This window comes from Salmo trutta, chromosome 22, assembly GCF_901001165.1.
Source record: "Salmo trutta chromosome 22, fSalTru1.1, whole genome shotgun sequence".
Taxonomy (NCBI): Eukaryota; Metazoa; Chordata; class Actinopteri; order Salmoniformes; family Salmonidae; genus Salmo; species Salmo trutta.
Window position 1 is genome coordinate 29,352,293 of NC_042978.1, and position 19,306 is coordinate 29,371,598.

At 41.3% G+C, this 19,306-nt stretch overlaps 2 protein-coding genes across 5 annotated transcripts in view; one reads left to right on the forward strand and one right to left on the reverse strand.

Annotated features, from left to right (window-relative positions):
* Nucleotides 1–7,236, reverse strand: part of LOC115158556 (UDP-N-acetylhexosamine pyrophosphorylase) — a 35,905-nt gene extending 28,669 nt beyond the window's left edge. Inside the window, exons 1-3 of one of the 4 annotated variants that reach the window (XM_029707655.1) lie at nucleotides 7,148–7,236; nucleotides 3,335–3,520; nucleotides 2,149–2,482 (exon numbers count right to left, since the gene is read on the reverse strand). In XM_029707655.1, coding sequence (XP_029563515.1) covers nucleotides 2,149–2,431 — 283 coding nt within the window. In that variant the 5' untranslated portion in view covers nucleotides 2,432–2,482; nucleotides 3,335–3,520; nucleotides 7,148–7,236. Of the gene's footprint in view, nucleotides 1–2,148; nucleotides 2,483–3,334; nucleotides 4,753–7,147 lie in introns of those variants that run through there. The other 3 variants (XM_029707656.1, XM_029707658.1, XM_029707654.1) reach the window with 3 other exon arrangements.
* On the forward strand, nucleotides 6,488–18,900 carry LOC115158557 (serine/threonine-protein kinase Kist). Its single transcript, XM_029707659.1, has 8 exons — nucleotides 6,488–7,448; nucleotides 9,299–9,633; nucleotides 10,512–10,709; nucleotides 12,381–12,475; nucleotides 12,712–12,788; nucleotides 14,575–14,673; nucleotides 16,903–16,991; nucleotides 18,584–18,900. The coding sequence occupies exons 1-8, from the start codon at nucleotides 7,139–7,141 to the stop codon at nucleotides 18,728–18,730; spliced, it is 1,350 nt and encodes a 449-aa protein (XP_029563519.1). The 5' UTR covers nucleotides 6,488–7,138; the 3' UTR covers nucleotides 18,731–18,900.
* Nucleotides 18,901–19,306: the final 406 nt, after the last annotated feature.

Sequence of the window (19,306 nt, forward strand, 5' to 3'; positions counted from 1 at the left end):
TAGTCTATTTCACAAGGCTACGCCAGTTAAATTTCTCAAACAACTCCATATTTCCTAGATCATGAAGAATGAGAAACTGGACAAGGGAATGGTGTGACTGAATTGATGTTCTCAATAAACCCATATTTCAGCTTTCATTATGAATCAGAGTGTTAAGAGTTATAAGTGTCGTTAGTAGGGATGCACCGATACATTTTTGGCCGATACTTTCCTTGCCAAAAAAACTGATTCTGATATTTAACATTTTAGCAGCCTTTAAAGTATTCTAGTACAATTAAATAGTTTTAACAAAATTATTGTTGGCATTTACGCATGTCCCCATTACCAGTAAAACATAATCAAAACCTATCTTTTACTTAGTTGCTGTGCTGTTTCATTGTTCATTTGTTTCGTCTCAACCAGGATTTCATCATACATGTCAAGCAGTGAAGTTTCAGCTCTGTCTGTCCGTGGCCTCTCTTCCTCGGTGTGCACTGTCACTGTGTCCGTTTCCATCTTGACCAGCGGTCTCTAACATTTCACGTAAATCCTGTTTCTTGTCTGCATCAAAGTAGCGGTCCTTGTACCTAGCATCAAGCATGGTGGCGACAGTAGAGGCTCAGAGAGAATGCCACCGAATCTCTTGTAGAGTAGTTTTGCAAGTTTTAACCCCACGGTCTGTGTCAACAGTTTTGTTGAGTAGGCGTTTCAATGCCATGTCTGCAGTTGATTAGCTTATTTCTCGAGTTAGTTGATCGAATGGAGCTAGGAGTGTGTTCATGTTTCCAAGTTTCAAACATGTTCTCAAATGCCATTAAAATGGCAGCAGCGGTATGAGAACCAGCACATTCTTGAGCATGCAATACGGCTTTCCACAGTACGAAATCCTCGTCAACCCACTGTGCTGTCAGACTCAGCATTCTCATGGGGCTGACGTCACTGGTCCAAATGTCAGTCGTGAATCTAATAGCAGTGACACCCAAAGCAAGTAGCCCAGGGATGTGCGTTTCAACAATAGTGTGCAACTCTGGTAGGGCAACATCTGAAACGTAGCACCTACTTGGTATTGTGTACCGGGGCTTGAGGTGCTCGACCAGTCGGCTAATGCCAACATCATCCACGACAGAGAACGATTGATTCTCAAGGGCAATGAAATCCATTATCTTGGCATTAATGGATTTCGCCTTTGAGTTGTCTTGCTGAAAATGTTTTCTCTTTCAAATGACTGCTCGACTTGAACTTGTTTAGTTGTTCGAAGTGCGCTTAGTATTTTTCTGCCTTTGTTCTGTGTAGCACTGTATTTTTTGTGGCGTCATTACATCATCTACCTACGTTATATAGGTATGCACGTCAGCTTTGACATCGATTTTGCACATCAGCGGTTTTTGCTAATATCGGCCGATTCCGATATGCTTACCGATATATCGTGCATCTCTAGTCGTTAGATGGCTAACTCACTGACGGTGCTTTGTGAAATACAAGCCAGGACCCCACTTAGCCATTTCAACATCACAAGCCATCATGGTTTACCCCCTTTACCCTAAGGGTTGCCAGGTTATGTAACGGTTGCCAGGTCTTGTTTAACCTCAGGATTGGCATTATCTGATCCCAGTAAATCCTCCATGCTGCTGCCTGTCACTGTGCTGTTTGAAGTGGTTTACCTGAGACATGTTAGCTGAGTTAGTTTCAGTAGCCCTGCAGAAATGATCATCCCACTACCTGGGAGTGTTGCATAAGGTTTGACCTCAGTTTACGCCCTTGTGTAACTTAGAAGACCAACACACACACACACACACAGACACACACACACAGTAACACTATCAGAATATACACCTACTCTATAAAACATATCACGCACCATAAAACCTGATACGATTTCCCTGTCTGCCTGTTTCACTTCCTGGTAGCATATAAAATAATTGAGGTGTGGTAAATCGGTGGAATTCAATCCCTTGAATGAAATAAGCTCCTGTTTATAAAGCTAAATAGAAACTGCTTCAGGCTTTGCTGAAGTAGGCGTTTCAATGCCATTATGACTGAGTCACAAAAGTGCCAACTCCAAGCTAAATCAAGATTGGAGTTTTCATGTATTTGACATACAGTACTTGATCCTGGTCTTGTCCCAACAACCCCCCCAAAAAATGGGAAGCCCTGTACCAGCCGACTCACCCTTCTCTTCCCAGTCCTTGAGGCAGTCTCTGTCCCTGGTCACGCTGCCCAACACCTCCCTGGGCACCGGCTCCATGCGGGCGTCCATCTTCTCCTGCTTGCTGCTGCGCGACACCTCCATGGCGCTGCGGAAGAACTTGTTGATCTCCTGGAAGTCCATAGCTTCTAGGTCAGAGGTCATCTCAGCTTGCTGCTCGGGGGTCAGCTCGTCCCAGAACTGCACAAGGTGAGACTGGCCGGCTTCAGCTAGCCTCTGGGCCAGTCTGCTTCTGGTGCTCTCCATGACAATGATCACACTGCTGGGTTAGAGCTAAAATAATATCCTCTAGGGAATCTACCAGAACACCCAGAACAGAATAGGAAAGTGTTGTGAGTGTCAGGAATATGTAACTAGCCTGCATAGTCATGATGGTTGACCACATTACTGGGCACAACTCCTCTGACAACTACCACACCCAATACAACGGAAACGTATTGTGAGGTTCAGTCACATCAGATATAAAAACACTTGTACGGCATCATTTCAATACACTTGTTCTAAATAGAAACATAGATGTTGGTAGCTCTCTGGTTCAACAATGACCATATTTATGACTACAAAGATTGAACAATGTATTATCTTAATTTTAGTCATACAGATGGGCAACACGTATATCATTGATCTCTGTGGTACCATAATGACACGGGTGTGCCTGCCATGTTACTTCAAGCAAAGTCTACTGTAATAAGCAGGCAAGATCCATATCCTCGGGACACCAAATGGTGTTTACTTATGTTGACACTAAACAGAACATTTCCCGTCAGACAATCCAAGAGATAGGAAGTGTTCTAAAATGCAATAGATACAGAGGTCCCTTTTTGATGCACCAAATCTATTTCCAGGCAGGCTATTTCTACGTTAGCTAACTAATGTAATACTACACATTTAACACTATCATATAGAGCCATAATTCTGTTATGTTAACTAATAAAAAGGGATATTAGCTAGCAACCTAACTAAATGATGACCATCATCATCATCATCATCATACCATTTGTGGTCCTAAACAGCAAGCTAGGGGGTGAATGATGATAACTGAAACCTCGTATTCTACAAACCTGGTTTATATTTTTTTGGGGGGGCTAACTAGACTATTCGATGTAAATGTAGCTAAGATATTAGAAATTTGAGTTCATATAAGCTTACCTTCAACGCTGTGTCTAGGAATCAATTTGGCCGGACAGCGTCTAACAGCAGATTCTTGTATTGGCCACCCCCCGCCCCCTCGAGTACACCTCCTACATCGCTTTGACGTGGCACTCGAGTCGAATGGGAACGCCCTGCAGCTCACTTACATTTTGCCTTTACAGTATTGAAGAAAAAGTCAGCAAACTGAGAAAGATCAGAAAGATTAGATTAACCATAAAGATGAACCATGAACAGACAACTATGGTAGTAAAATAGTTATGAGACCATCCAACGAGAAAAATTGCCGTCGTTATAATTCTTTGTCATTTTTTAACTGTAGACTGATCCCATATCTGTAGGGGACAACAACTATCCATCCAATCAGGTACGAGAAGAAGAAGAAACGTGACGTTTGACTTTAATTACGGAGAAGTCTAAATTAGATCCTTGGGACGTAACAACTCTGATACCCGGTTGAAGTTCACATTTAAAAGTTAAAACCAACTTCTTATTTCGAAAACACCCTATGTGCATCGATATAAGTCAGAAACATTTATTCTACTGTCAAAATTGACTACAAAGTGTAAATAGGATTATTTTGGTCTTAAAGTCAGTCTTGTCCAAAACTGAGTTTTGTGAGACTTCTGGTCATGACAGCATTACAATTGGCGAATTCCTTTGCTCAGGTGTTGCTGACACCTGTCAGATCTTACAACGCCTGGAAAGGTATTTTAAGTATCAGCTAACCACATGATATGTTATAGCAATCTGTCAATCGATGATGTGAATATTCCACGTTCAAAACAACTGGGAACTCGAACATCTCTGACTTCAGTTCGTTCAAGACAACTGGAACATCGGATTGAACAGTCATCCAACTCGGAATTCCAAGTCCGAAAATTGGGCATCTTTCGAGAACTCTGACTTTCCGACCTGAAGATCAGTTGTTCCTACATTTCTATATTTCTTAATTCCATAATTTTACTTTCTAGATTAGTGTGTCTTGTTGTGTATTGTTAGATATTACTGCACTGTTGGAGCTAGGAACACAAGCATTTCGCTACACCCGCAATAACATCTGCTAAATATGTGTATGCGACCAATAACATTTTATTTAATTTGTCTCGGAAAACACCAATAGACGGATTAGTTGACAACGTCACAAAGACGATGCACGCACTTCAATGGGGCAGAAGTCTGTCACTGTGATGCTGGATGGCCAGATCGCTATCAGCAATGACAAAAGCTACCATGATGGAAATTGGAGGTGGCTCGTTTAGTTTTTATCTTGTTCTTGATACTATGTCTTGCTTTGAGGTGTTTGACTGATGGCACATCTATGGTAATATGGCTAGAATTCACTAGCTAGCTAACCAACAACTATACTGATGCATTCGAGACAAGTGCTCATTGTGCAAATGTATTTATGTTTTCAATAAACATTGGAGACTAAATATAGTTTACATGTTGTCAACAATCTAAGCCAACCCTATCTGTTTTGCCCCATAGTTGCGCATGCGTCGGTTTTGTTGCTAAACAACCAACCTGTATATGCAACGTCTAAGCAGGGGAACACAGCTTGCAGCACACAAGTAATCGGGCGTATTCTTCTGCCCAGGTGTGGCTGACGCCTGTTAGATCTTACAATGCCTGGATAGGTATTTTATGTATCAGCTAGGCACATATGTTATAGCAACCTGTTAGATAGTGACACAGTCGATGATGTGGAAGCAACCATTGGTTCTTGCATGCAGGCGAACGTGACCATAATCAGTTCGGAGTGCAGCTGCATGCGACCCAATCATAATGTCCATGGTAAATTTGGGTTGACTTTGAATATCCCTATGGGGCTAGTCAGGAACCGTTGGTAAATTAGACCATATGTTAAAATTCCAATAGCTCCACATTTCAATGACTTAACTTCAAACTAACTTTAAATTGTATAAATTCATATACAAATATTGAAAGCATTAAATTAGAAAAATAAAAGGTGTGCAAAATGAAAATATTGTCTCATTTATATTGTGTAATTTATTGACAGTCCCTAACTAGCCCCGAAGCTAGGCTATCCAAAGGCAAACCAATTTTTCCACAGTTGCATACCAGCCGGCTGAAGCTACACTAAGCAAAAATATAAAAGCAACATATAACAATTTCATGCGGTCTGGCCAGAAAAAGTATGACATGCCATACTTCCTTTATCCAGACAGCATCAGAGGGGCGCTGTTTCACTCGCTCGGGTGCGTCTTTCGGTCCAATAAATTATCAATATTTTATTTGGACGGGCAAAGAGGTACGGTGGGCCAGGCCACGTCTAAGATGTTGGTTGTTTTTATAGGAGACCAGAGTTCATATTCTTCATGTTACGCCTACAAGAGGACTGCATGAACTTTCAAAAACCATGTGATCAAAGGTAATTTAGTTGACTGTACATTTCTGCAGTTACATCCTGCAGCCATTACCTGCATTGTCAACCAATCATCAGGGAGTTTTTGTTTGACTCACGCGAATGTGACGGAAGACCTGACTGAAACCAACTTTACCGCAATTCATGTAACAGTGGATATGTACAATTGAATATGGTATGAGGCTCTCTCTCACCAATTGATAGTACAATGTACACACATACGCTGAGTGTACGAAACATTAGGAATAACCTCCTAATATTGAGTTGCACCACCTTTGCCCTCTGAATAGCCTCAATTCGTCAGGCCATGGATTCTACAAGGTGTTGAAAGAATTCCACAGGGTTGCTGGCCCATGTTGATTCCAGTGCTTACAACAGTTGTGTCAAGTTGGCTGGATGTCCTTTGGGTGGTCAACCGTTCTTGATACGTGGGAAACTGTTGAGCATGAAAAACCCAGCAGCATTGCAGTTCTTGACACACTCAAACAGGTGTGCCTGGCACCTACTACCATACTCCATTCAAAGACGCTTAAATATTTTGTCTTGCCCATTCACCCTCTAAATGGCATACATGCACAATCTATGTTTCGATTATCTCAAGGTTTAAAAATTATTCATTAAACTATATCCTCCCCTTCATCTACACGGATTTAAGTGGATTTAACAGGTGATATCAATAAGGGTCATAGCTTTCACCTGGTCAGTCTGTCATTAAAGAGCTGGTGTTCCTAATGTTTTGTACACTGAGTGTATATTTAGTTTGAGTGTGTGATATGGGGGTTGGAGACATGTTTATTTTTACATTACAAAGACAAACTTGTATAAACAATGTCAACACCGCCATGTTGCACTGAGCCTTGCTGTTGGAAAACCACATCAGTGTCCGACTTCACTCTTCGACTTTTGTCTACAGTCGGTTGCTTTCGCGTTACTACTCAAACGAGCTCAAGGTTAGGGGGGGTAGGGACGTCACAAAAATCCCAATAGCACTAACCATTTAATGACGGCTGCTGCTTCCGGGAAGATGGCCGGCTAAACAATGACAAAATATATTCTACAAATCAAGAAGGGAGAACTTTTCGCTTTTGCAAGTTACTTGGATTAACCAAAGTGTTCAGAATAAATGCTTAAATTTAGGTCGTTTATTTGGTGACCGTGTGCATGCATGTTAAATTACTGTTTGATGTAACTAAATTAGCTAGCACATGCGAAGTAGCTAACATGTCAGCTATTGGTAGATAAAGTTGAAACCCGCAACTGACTTATTAGAAGACACGTTTACAGTGCTGGCTAGTGTCGAACCGTGCGATATTTTTTATCGGGGTGTCTCGCTGGTCGGCTGCTATGTTCCCGCAGCTGCATACAACCGTCTAAACTTAACTAGCTAGCTAATTTGCCTTGATTCACTCATCTCAATGGCTCACTGTAGTTCATCAGATCCAAGTGGGAAGATACCCCGTCCAGATAGCAGCGCAGTATTGATGGCAGGATCTCCCGGAAGCGTTGATCAGGCAATGAAGCCGGTGTTGTTTGAAATATTTGGAGAAATTTGGAACGTCCAGGCCCGACTCGGGCAAGGCGTCTCGGCCTCGGTATACCGGGTGAGCTCGGGAAGGACGAGTACGGCCGCCGTTAAGGAGTTCCTGGCGGACGCTCAGGGCGGAGATTACGGCTACCACAAGGAGAGGTCCGTGCTGGAAGACATCCAAGGACACAAAAACATCGGTACGGACCTTTTTATTGTATTGTAATATGGTTGTAATGTCACTGTGCACAATCTCTGGAATTACAGAGCTCGTCTTCTAGTGTACCACATAAATGAGGTTATCTGAGTCGTATTACGAAGGGTTTAGCCTCATACTTGAAATCTGTGTTTTTATCAAGCTGATTGCCAGTCAGCCATTACAACCAAGTCACAAATCTCAATCTTGTCTCTGATCTGTCATAGTAAGCTGTTTTTCTGGCAACGCTGGTTTTTAAAGCCTTCATTGGCATGTCGTAAAGCCCTTCTCAGGCTTTACGTCAAACCAACACCTGATGATGATGACCCTGACTGACACATCGTAATAACTAGAGAACGACCTAGATGGATTTGTTTTTAGGGCCAATATCAATTCTTGGGGGTCAAGGAAGCTGATATTTTAGGCTGATATTCAGTATGCATAATGCATAGATTTTAAAACCAAACAATACATTTATTTTTTACCAATCTACCTACATAATAACATTAAGGTAATAATCTAATTTGAATGGTAAATCTCTTGATAAAGTGGGTAAATTAAGATGGTATAGGCATACTCACAATACAGGTGAATGCTTATTCAATAGGAGTATGTGCATGCATTGAGTTATTGCGCTTGTTTTGGCTGATCAGTGGAGTCTATGGTGCTACAGATGACAAACTGTTTGCCTTCCATTTGGGACTTATATTAGCCTACTGAGCCACAACATTTGCATAGAAGCATCACTCCAGAATGTCACGCCTGTATGGAAGGACATCATATAGGCACAGCTGTTAGTTTGAGAATATAAAATAAAATCGACTCAATGCAAATGGGTCCAACATGATGACTTGTGATCACAGATTCTTATGAAACGAGTATTTTTGTTGTCATTTTCCGTGATCGGATTTAAAAAAAAAAATTCAGCTGCCAGGATGAAATTCGAAACGACTCAATTGGCTAGTTCAGCTATCTGTCAAGAAATGGGTGGGTTGTAACTTTAGCCTACTGCTACGACTTGATAGAGCCAGGCTGTAACTCCGCTCCCTTTCACATCTCCGCATCGCTCATGTCTCTTGGTGAGGTTTATGGCCGCTATGAGAACTAGCTCAATGGCGATGACATTACCTACCAAGTCATAATGTGCATAATATCTAACAAGGAGAGCGAGGGTAGGTAAAAAGATGAAACAACGATGCACGTTCTGCCTGAATGACTCAAACCTGCTCATAATTTGAGAATTTTGAGCGCGCCCACACATCCGCTCATCTACGCCGTTTCATAAACATGCAGGAAGATTCCTCCTTTCCCTATGGGACAAGACTGTAACTACCAATTGGATACCACTACATTTTTATTTTTTTTTGTCTCGTGGGCTGGACTGAAGTGACCGGTGGGCCAGATGCGGTCCGTAGACTACAAAAAGCCAATATCGACCCGATATATCGGCTCAACAGATTATCGGTTGTTTGTTCTACAACAATTAAATGGAAGATAAGATATTGGAGAGTTTACTTTGCCCCTATATAAAACAATTCAATGTTGTCTATATTTATTGATCATCACCACGTTTACAAGTGGACTTTGGAATTGTTGCCGGAGTGGGCTTTAAAAGAATATGGTTTTGATTATTAAGTCGATATCGCTATACACTTACTTTACATTCAGGATATGTGAATACTCAGACAAGACTTCCATGTTTTTATAACAGGGTGATAACCTTGCTTTACAGATCACATCAATGTAACCTCAAGGGAGGGATGCATTTTTTGATATTCGAACAGAGCCCCCAACTTCACCACCCAATCAAATCTGTGCTTATGCTGACTGTTCCATTCCTGTATGTCTCCATAGTAACGCTGTATGGGGTGTTCACCAACCACAGCCATGTGGGTGTGGCCACACGCTGCCTGCTGCTAGAGCTGCTGGATGTCAGTGTGTCTGAGCTGTTGGTTAGGGCCAGTACCCAGGGCCAGGTGGGCAGCCTCCAGAGTGGTGGTGCCCAGCAGCAGGGCCACTCCATGTGGCTGGTGCAGCACTGCGCAAGAGACATCCTGGAGGCCCTGGCCTTCCTCCACCGAGAGGGCTACGTCCACGCAGACCTCAAGCCCCGCAACGTGCTCTGGAGCGCAGACGACGAGTGCTTCAAACTAATCGACTTTGGGCTCAGCTTCAAGGAGGGTAACCAGGTGAAGTGGAGTTGTGAACAGGGGTTGGTGTGGGCTACATACCTCTAACGGAGGGTTTTCAAGTTGGTTTTAGCATATTTGTACGTTAATCAGTTATGCATAAAATTAGTTGACATACAACAAGGAAACAATTACCGTAAATTCCGGACTATAAGCCGCAACTTTTTTTCCCAGGCTTTGAACCTCGCGGCTTAAACAATGACGCGGCTAATATATGGATTTTTCCCGCTTTCAATTTTTTTTTTCTACAAAAAAACACATTCTGTGACGTGCTCAGTTTTTTGGCGGCATGAAGCTTTCATTAGACCAATGAAATTGCCGAACGGGTTAAGGTCAAACAACTTGTTTGTTTACTGTTTAGATTAAATCGAGCGCTCTCAAACTTCCCATCATTCTGATTACGGTAGTCATTTTGTCACCCTCATCATGGCAAAGACACGGAGAAATGCATATGATGCAGCTTTCAAGTTGAAGGCGATTGATCTGGCTGTTGGAAAAGGAAATAGAGCTGCTGCACGGGAGCTTGGTCTTAATGAGTCGATGATAAGACGTTGGAAACAGCAGCGTGAGGAATTGACTCAGTGCAAAAAGACAACTAAAGCTTACTGCTAATTTTAATTTTTTTGTTACAAGCCGTGTTTCGTTAAAGCCTGTGTAAAGTTCATTTGTTTCAATGTACCGGTAGGCACCTGCGGCTTATAGACATGTGCGGCTTATTTATGTTCAAAATAATACTTTTTTAAAAATTCCGTGGGTGCGGCTTATATTCAGGTGCGCTTAATAGTCCGGAAATTACGGTATATGGACCGGGTTAAACTTTGGTGTGTGTGGTTTTCTGCCCGTATAATAGTGTTCGTTCTTTCCTTGTATGTTCCAAGGACGTGAAGTACATCCAGACGGATGGGTACCGTGCCCCGGAGGCTGAGCTTCAGAACTCGCTGGCCCAGGTGGGGCTTGAGGCGGAGGGTAACTCTGGCTGCTCGGCGACTGTGGACCTCTGGAGCCTGGGTATCATCCTGCTGGAGATGTACTCCGGCATCAAACTCAAAGACACTGTCAGGTCACCTGAGTGGAAGGTACGTCCACAGCACGGCTCTCTGACTCTGGGCCTGTATTGCCGCTATAATGAGTGTGCAGGCTTTTGTTCCACCCCAGCACAAACACACCTGTTTAAATGACTGTTCTTTACCACATTATTGTCATATACAATGCAGTGGACTCTGATCCACCTGTAGCTAATAGATCAATATGTTCTTCACATACAGTGCTTTCAGAAAGTATTCAGACCCCTTCACTTTTTCCACATTTTGTTACATTACAGCCTTATTCTAAAATTGATTTAAATATTTTTTTCACCCCATCAATTTACAAACAATAACCCATAATGACAAAGCAACAACAGGCACATTTAAAAAAAAAAAATGAAAACTGAAATATTACATTTACATTAGTATTCAGACCCTTTGGCAGTGATTACTGTCTTGGGTATGACACTACAAGCTTGGCACAACTGTATTTTGGGAGTTTCTCCCATTCTTCTCTGCAGATCTCTCAAGCTCTGTCAGGTTGGATGGGGAGCGTCAATGCACAGCTATTTTCAGGTCTCTCCAGAGATGTTCAATCGGGTTCAAGTCCGGGCTCTGGCTGGGCCACGCAAAGACATTTAGAGACTTGTCCCAAAGCCACTCCTGTGTTGTCTTGGCTGTGTGCTTAGGGTCGTTGTCCTGTTGGAAGGTGATCTTTCGCCTCAGTCTGAGGTCCTGAGTGCTCTGGAGCAGGTTTTCATCAAGGATCTCTCTACTTTGCTCCGTTCATCTTTCTCTCGATCCTGACTAGTCTCCCAGCCCTTGAAAAACACCCCCACAGCATGATGCTGCCACCACCATGCTTCACCGTAGATTTGGTATGTGCCTTTTACTGAGGAGTGGCTTCCATCTGACCACTCTACCATTACAGCCTGATTGGTGGAGTGCTGTGGAGATGGTTGTCATTCTGGAAGGTTCTCCCATCTCCACAGAGGAGCTCTGTCAGAGTGACCATCGGGTTCTTGGCCACCTCCCTGACCAAGGCCCTTCTCCCTCGATTGCTCAGTTTGGCTGGGTGGCCAGCTCTATGAAGAGTCCTGGTGGTTCCAAACTTCTTCCATTTAAGAATGATGGAGGCAACTGTTGTTGGGGACCTTCAATGCTGCAGACATGTTTTGGTACCCTTCCCCTAATTTGTGCCTCAACACTATTCTGTTTGAGCTTTACGGACAATTCCTTCAACCTCATGGCTCGGTTTTTGTTCTGACATGCACTGTCAACTGAGGGGCCTTAAATAGACTGGTGTGAGCGTTTCCATATCATGTCTAATCAATTGAGTTTACCACAGGTGGACTCCAAGTTGTAGAAACAGCTCAAGGATGATCAATGGAAACAAGATGCACCTGAGCTCAATTTCAAGTCTCATAGTAAAGGGTCTGAATAATTATGTAAATAAGTTATTTCTGCCAATTTTTTGTAAAAATGTCTAAACCTGTTTTTGCTTCGTCATTATGGGTTATTGTGTGTAGATTGACGAGGAACATTATTTAATCCATTTTAGAATAAGGCTGTAAGGTAACAAAATGTGGAAAAAGTGAAGGGGTCTGAACTTTCTGAATGCACTGTACACAGAAGACATTTAGGTAATATACATTTATTAGACAGATATGGGCGTGTTGTCCAACCTGCTGTTATGTTGCTTACTGTTCTTTGCTCCTGCAGGACAACAGTGCAGCGATAGTCGACCATATCTTTGCCAGTAACAGTGTGGTGTGTCCTGCTATCCCTGTCTATCACCTCAGAGACCTGATCAAGAGGTAACAACATTCATTCATTCATTCATTCATTCATTCATTCATCCATATGCATTTTGTTTTAGTTTGTGCATAAATGCAGACATTTGATCTATTGTAGCAAATTGACTCTGCGCTCCCTTAAACATAAGTTGTCATTTTCAAAATTGTAAACTTATTGAAATGCATGTGATGATTTTCCTGAGATAGGGGTTCCTAACGTTGACATTCATTTTTGTAATGTTTGTGTGCACCTGCAGCATGCTTCACAATGACCCCAAGCACAGAGGCACAGCCGAGACGGCCCTGCTTAGCCCTTTCTTCAGTATACCCTTTGGTAAGTCAGAAACACCAATACAAAGTCCACAGCAGACATTTTGTTGCGTTACAAACTGGAATTGAAATGGATTTAATTGTTTTTTTTTTTGTCATTGATCTACACAAAATACTCCATAATGTCATAGTGAGAGAAAAAAATCTACAAATGCTTACAAATTAATACAAATGTAATAACAAAAATATAGTCGTTGCATAAGTATTCACCCCATTTGTTTAGGCAAGCGTAAATTAGTTCAGGAGTAAAATCTGGCTTAACAAATCACATAAATGAAATAATAGCGGTTGACAGAATTTTTGAATGCCTATCCCTTCCTCTGTCCCCATACATACAACATTTGTAAGGTCCCTCAGTCAAGTATTACATTTAAAGCACAGATTCATCAACAAAGACCCGGGAGCTTTTCGAAAGTCTCATAAAGAAGGGCAGTGATTAGTAGCTGGCTAACAAAAACAAATCACACATTGAATATCTCTTTAAGCATGGGCAAGTTAATAATTATGCTGTTGATGATGTATTAAACCACCCAGACACGTCAAAGATACAGTTGTCCTTCTGAACTGAGCAGCAGGACAACAAGGAAACTGCTTAGGGATGTCACCATGAGGCCATTGGTGATTTTAAAACCGCTACAGAGTTCAATGGCATTGAAGGGAGAACTGAGGATGGATCAACAACATTGTAATGACCTCAATGACAGAGTGCAAAGAATACAAATATACAGAATAAAATAAACTTGCATCCTGTATACAACCAGGCACTAAAGTAATACTGTTTAAAAAAAACACAACAAAGGAATTTACATTTTGGTTTAAATGCAAAGCTGTAATATTGGGGAAAATGCAACACATCACTGAGTAACTGCCTCCATATCTTCAAGAATGGTGGTGGCTGCATCATGGTATGGGTATGCTTGACATTGGAAAAGACTGGGGAGATTTTCAGGATAAAAATAAACGGGATGGAGCTAAGCAAAGGCAAAATCCTTGAGGGAAACCTGCTTAAGTCTGCATTCACCAGACACTGGGAGATGAATTCACCTTTCAGCAGGACAATAACCTACATACACCATAAGGCCAAATCAACAATGGAGTTGTTACCAAGAAGTTTCCTAAGTGGCCAAGTTACAGTTTTGACTTAAGTCTGCTTGACAATCTATGGCAAGACTTTGCTGTCTAGCCATGATCCCCGAAACCTTGACAGAGCTTGAATCATTTTTACCCAAGAAGACTCACAGCTGTAATTGCTGCCACCCAAAGGTGTTTCTAACATGTATTAACTCAGGGCAGTGAGTACTTATATAATCAAGGTATATTGTTTTGTTTTTCATAAAAATACAAACATTGTTCTTCCACGTTTTTGTATTTTTTATTTCACCTTTATTTAACCAGGTAGGCTAGTTGAGAACAAGTTCTCATTTGCAACTGCGACCTGGCTTTGACCTTGACATGTATTTTGTGTGGATCATTGACAAAAAAGTACAAATTAATTTTAATCCCACTTTGTAACCCAATAAAATATGAAGAAATCCAAGGGGGGTGGATACTTATGATAGGCACTGTACCTCATTCTCAGTCAGCTCATATGATAGATAAGATTATGCAAGCTATCTCTGCACCTGTTCCCAACCCTCTTTTTTGCTCTATGCTTGTAATCTACCTCTTTATGATATGCATAGAATTTTCACTGAAAAAAAATATTAGAATCATAGTAGAGAGGTTGGGTGGAGCTGCATAAACCATAGAAAAGGCTTCTTAAACCTATTGATTGAAGAAATGTGTGACAGCTCCTCACATAGAAGACTTGGTTCTGCTGCCCTCTCCTGTTCTGCGCCTGCTCAACCTGATTGACGACAGCCACCTACACAATGAGGAGGAGTATGAAGGTAGGGCTCAGCCTTTTCAAACCAACTTTCTCCACTGACGATACATTTTAAGAACAAATTTCTCCTACAGTTGGTCACTTTGAAGATCGATGGAAATACACTGGGGCTCGTGGAACCACAAGTCAGTGCCACGAGTCATCGGTGAACTAAACCATATGATGAGGCTATATATAGACTCAGCGATATGACGTTGCCATGAGCAGCAGCAAGACTATGCACTAACAGAGTATCTGTACATGTGGGACCAAAACAGCTGAGAAGTTTGTCTGCGCTCTTAGTTGTTGCGGAAGTCTGCACAATTCTGCTGTCCACTTCATGTGTCGCTGACTCTCGCTTTTAAAGGGACACTGCAATATTCTGTCAAATAAGACATTTTTCTACTTACCCAGAGTCAGGTTAACTTGTGGATAAAATGTTTCTCTGCATGCAGTATAGAGGTAGTTCTGTGAGTGTACCGGTAGACTTCCAGTCAGCTAACACTAATTAGCATTGGCTTGCAAAACTACACTGCTTACAGAAAGTATTCATAGCCCTTGACTTTTTCCACATTTTGTTGCGTTACAGCCTGAATTCAAAAATTATGAAATGGATCATGACAGTGAATACATGTTTTTAGAAATGTTGGCTGATTTATTTAAAATGAAATGCATAAATATCTAATTTACATAAGTATTCATATCCCTGAGTCAATACATGTTAGAATAACATTTGGCAGCGATTACAGTTGTAAGTCTCTAAGAGCTTTGCACACCTGGATTGTACAATATTTGCAGTTTTTTATTTTATTCTTCAAGCTCTGTCAAGTTGGTTGTTGATCATTGCTAGACAGCCATTTTCAAGTTTTGCCATAGATCTTCAAGGTGATTTACGTTCAAACTGTAATTAGGCCACTCGGGAACATTCAAGGTCGTCTTGGTAAGCAACTCGTGTAAATTTGGCCTTGTGTTTTAGGTTGTTGTCCTGCTGAAAGGTACATTTGTCTGCCCGTGTCTGGTGGAAAGCAGACTGAACCAGGTTTTCCTCTAGGATTCTGCCTGTGCTTAACTCTATTCCGTTTCTTTTTATCCTAAAAAACTCCCTTGCCGATGACGAGCATACCCATAACATGATGCAGCCACCACCATGCTTGAAAACATGAGTGGTACTCCGTGACATGTTATGTTGGATTTGTCCCAAACATAACACTTCGTATTCAGGAAATAAAGTTAATTTCTTTGCCATTTTTCTTTGCAGTTTCACTTTTGTGCAATATTGCATGAAGGATGAATTTTCTGGACAGGCTGCCTTCTTTTCACTCTGTAATTTAGGTTAGTGTTGTTGAACCATCCTCAGTGTTCTCCTATTACAGCCATTAAACACCCTCTAACTGTTTTAAAGTCACCATTGTCCTCATGGTGAAATCCCTGAGCGGTTTACTTCCTCTCTGACAACAGAGTTAGGAAGGACACCTGTATCTTTGTAGTGACTGTGGGTATTGATACACCATCTAAAGTGTAATAATTTCACCATGCTCAAAGGGTTATTCAATGTCTGCTTTTTATTTTTACCCATCTACCAATAGGTGCCTTTCTTTGAGATGTATTAGAAAACCTCCCTGGTCTTTGTGGTTGAATCTATTTGAAATTCACTGCTTGACTTCGGGACCTTTCAGATAATTGTATGTGTGGGGTACAGAGATGGGGTAGTCATTAAAAAATGATGTTAAACACTTTGATTGCACACAGTGAGTCCATGCAACTTTATTATGTGACCTGTTAAGCACATTTTTACTTCTGAACTTATTTAGGCTTGCCATAAAGGGGTTGAATACTTATTGACTCAATTTCAGCATTTCATTTTGAATGACTTTGTAAAAATTTCTAAAAATATAATTCCACTCTGACATTGTGTAGGCCAGTGACAAAATCAAAATGGAATATATTTTAAATAGAGGCTGTCACACAGCAACATTTGGAAAAAGTCAACGGGTGTGAATACTTTCTGAAGGCACTGCACATCTAAGTTCCTTCATACTGTGAGCAGAGACAACATTTTTTTTTATCTGCCTCTGGGTAAGTAGAAAAATATATTAATTGCCAGAATCGTGCAGTATCCCTTTTAAACAACATATGATCAGATTGTGAATAAAAAAAAGACATGGAAATGACACCATTTTTTGTGGCAAAAATGCCCCTGAAAATGTGACCATTTCGATTTACACTGATCAAAATGATGCTGTTGTGTTGTCAGACATCTTGGAGGACATGAAGGAGGAGTGCCAGAAGTACGGCTCTGTAGTCTCTCTTCTCATTCCCAAGGAGAACCCAGGCAAAGGACAGGTAAGACACACACTAGCCCCATAACCAGTGGTCTATTGTTGTCATTTAACTTGTTATGGATAGGGGGCAGTATTTTCACGGCCGGATAAAAAACGTACCCGATTTAATCGGATTATTACTCCTGCCCAGAAACTAGAATATGCATATAATTGTTAGCTTTGGATAGAAAACACTCCAAAGTTTCTAAAACTGTTTGAATGGTGTCTGTGAGTATAACAGAACTCATTTGGCAGGCCAAAACCTGAGAAGATTCCAAACAGCAAGCGCCCTCTCTGACCATTTCTTGGCCTTCTTGATCATCTCTATCTAAAACAGGGGATCTCTGCTGTAACGTGACATTTTCTAACGCTCCCATAGGCTCTCAGAAGGTGCCAGAACGTTGAATGATGACTTTGCAGGCCATGGCTGAAAAACAGTAGCGCATTTGGATAGTGGTCGATCTGAGAACAATGAGAGTGGCGCGCGCGTGCACGAGACGACTCCATGTTTTTATTTTCAGTCTTTGAACGAAAACAGGGTTTCCCGGTCGGAATATTATCGCTTTTTTTACGAGAAAAATCGCATAAAAATTGATTTTAAACAGCGTTTGACATGCTTCGAAGTACGGGAATGGAATATTTTGAATTTTTTAGTCACGAAACGCGCCGGGCGCGTCACCCTTCTTTACCCTTCGGATAGTGTCTTGAACGCACAACAAAACGCCGCTATTTGGATATAACTATGGATTATTTGGAACCAAACCAACATTTTGTTATTGAAGTAGAAGTCCTGGGAGTGCATTCTGATGAAGAACAGCAAAGGTAATCAAATTTTTCTTATAGTAAATCTGAGTTTGGTGAGTACCAAACTTGGTGGGTGTCAAAATAGCTAGCCATGATGGCCGGGCTATCTACTCAGAATATTGCAAAATGTGCTTTCACTGAAAAGCTATTTTAAAATCGGACACCGCGATTGCATAAAGGAGTTCTGTATCTATAATTCTTAAAATAATTGTTATGTTTTTTTGAACGTTTATCGTGAGTAATTTAGTAAATTCACCGGAAGTGTTCGGTGGGAATGCTAGTTCTGAACGTCACATGCTTATGTCAAAAGCTGGTTTTTGATATAAATATGAACTTGATTGAACAAGACATGCATGTATTGTATAAAATAATGTCCTAGGAGTGTCATCTGATGAAGATCATCAAAGGTTAGTGCTGCATTTAGCTGTGGTTTGGGTTTATGTGACATTATATGCTAGCTTGAAAAATGGGTGTCTGATTATTTCTGGCTGGGTACTCTGCTGACATAATCTAATGTTTTGCTTTCGCTGTAAATCCTTTTTGAAATCGGACAGTGTGGTTAGATAAAGGAGAGTCTTTTAAAATGGTGTAAAATAGTCATATGTTTGAAAAATGGAAGTTTTCGGATTTTCGAGGAGTTTGTATTTCGCGCCACGCCTATCATTGGATATTGGAGCAGGTGTTCCGCTAGCGGAACATCTAGATGTAAGAGGTTTTAAATACTTCTGTACAAATTAGAGATTTGTACATATTGTAGACCTGCATTTTTACTGTCTCTTGTCTTAATCTCTGTGTGTGTGTTTCCCCCAGGTGTTTGTAGAATATGCTAACGCAGGCGACTCCAAAGAGGCCCAGAGACTGCTGACGGGACGGACCTTTGACAGGAAGTTTGTCGTTGCCACATTCTACCCCCTGAGTGCTTACAAGAGAGGCTACTTGTACCAGACCGTGCAGTGAACACACACACACACGCGCACTGAGAGCTCACATACCGTTAGTTGAAGAGCACAGGCCTAGGCCCCATTCAGTCAGTCTCTGTCATGATGTGTATACTTAGAGTTGAAGTTGGAAGCTTACATACACTTAGGTTGGAGTCATTAAACCTCGTTTTTCAACCACTCCACAAATTTCTTGTTAAACTATAGTTTTGGCAAGTAGGTTAGGACATCTACTTTGTGCATGACACAAGTCATTTTTCCAACAATTGTTTAAAGACAGTTTATTTCACATATAATTCAATGTATCACAATTCCAGTGGGTCAGAAGTTTACATACACTAAGTTGACTGTGCCTTTAAACAGCTTGGAAAATTCCAGAAAATGATGAAAATCATGGCTTTAGAAGCTTCTGATTGGCTAATTGACATCATTTGAGTCAATTGGAGGTGTACCTGTGGATGTATTTCAAGGCCTACTTTCAAACTCAGTGCCTTTTTGCTTGACATCATGGGAAAATCAAAAGAAATCAGCAAAGACCTCAGAAAAAAAATTGTAGACCTCCACAAGTCTGGTTCATCCTTGGGAGCAATTTCCA

What these genes read in the sequence shown, in the direction of transcription:
- LOC115158557 (XM_029707659.1), top strand. Translation starts at nt 7,139, where the DNA reads ATGGCTCACTGTAGTTCATCAGATCCAAGTGGGAAGATACCCCGTCCA. An exon ending in CCAAGGACACAAAAACATCG is followed by an intron (nt 7,449 to 9,298) that starts GTACGGACCTTT and finishes ATGTCTCCATAG; the next exon opens with TAACGCTGTATGGGGTGTTC. An exon ending in CTCAGAGACCTGATCAAGAG is followed by an intron (nt 12,476 to 12,711) that starts GTAACAACATTC and finishes GTGCACCTGCAG; the next exon opens with CATGCTTCACAATGACCCCA.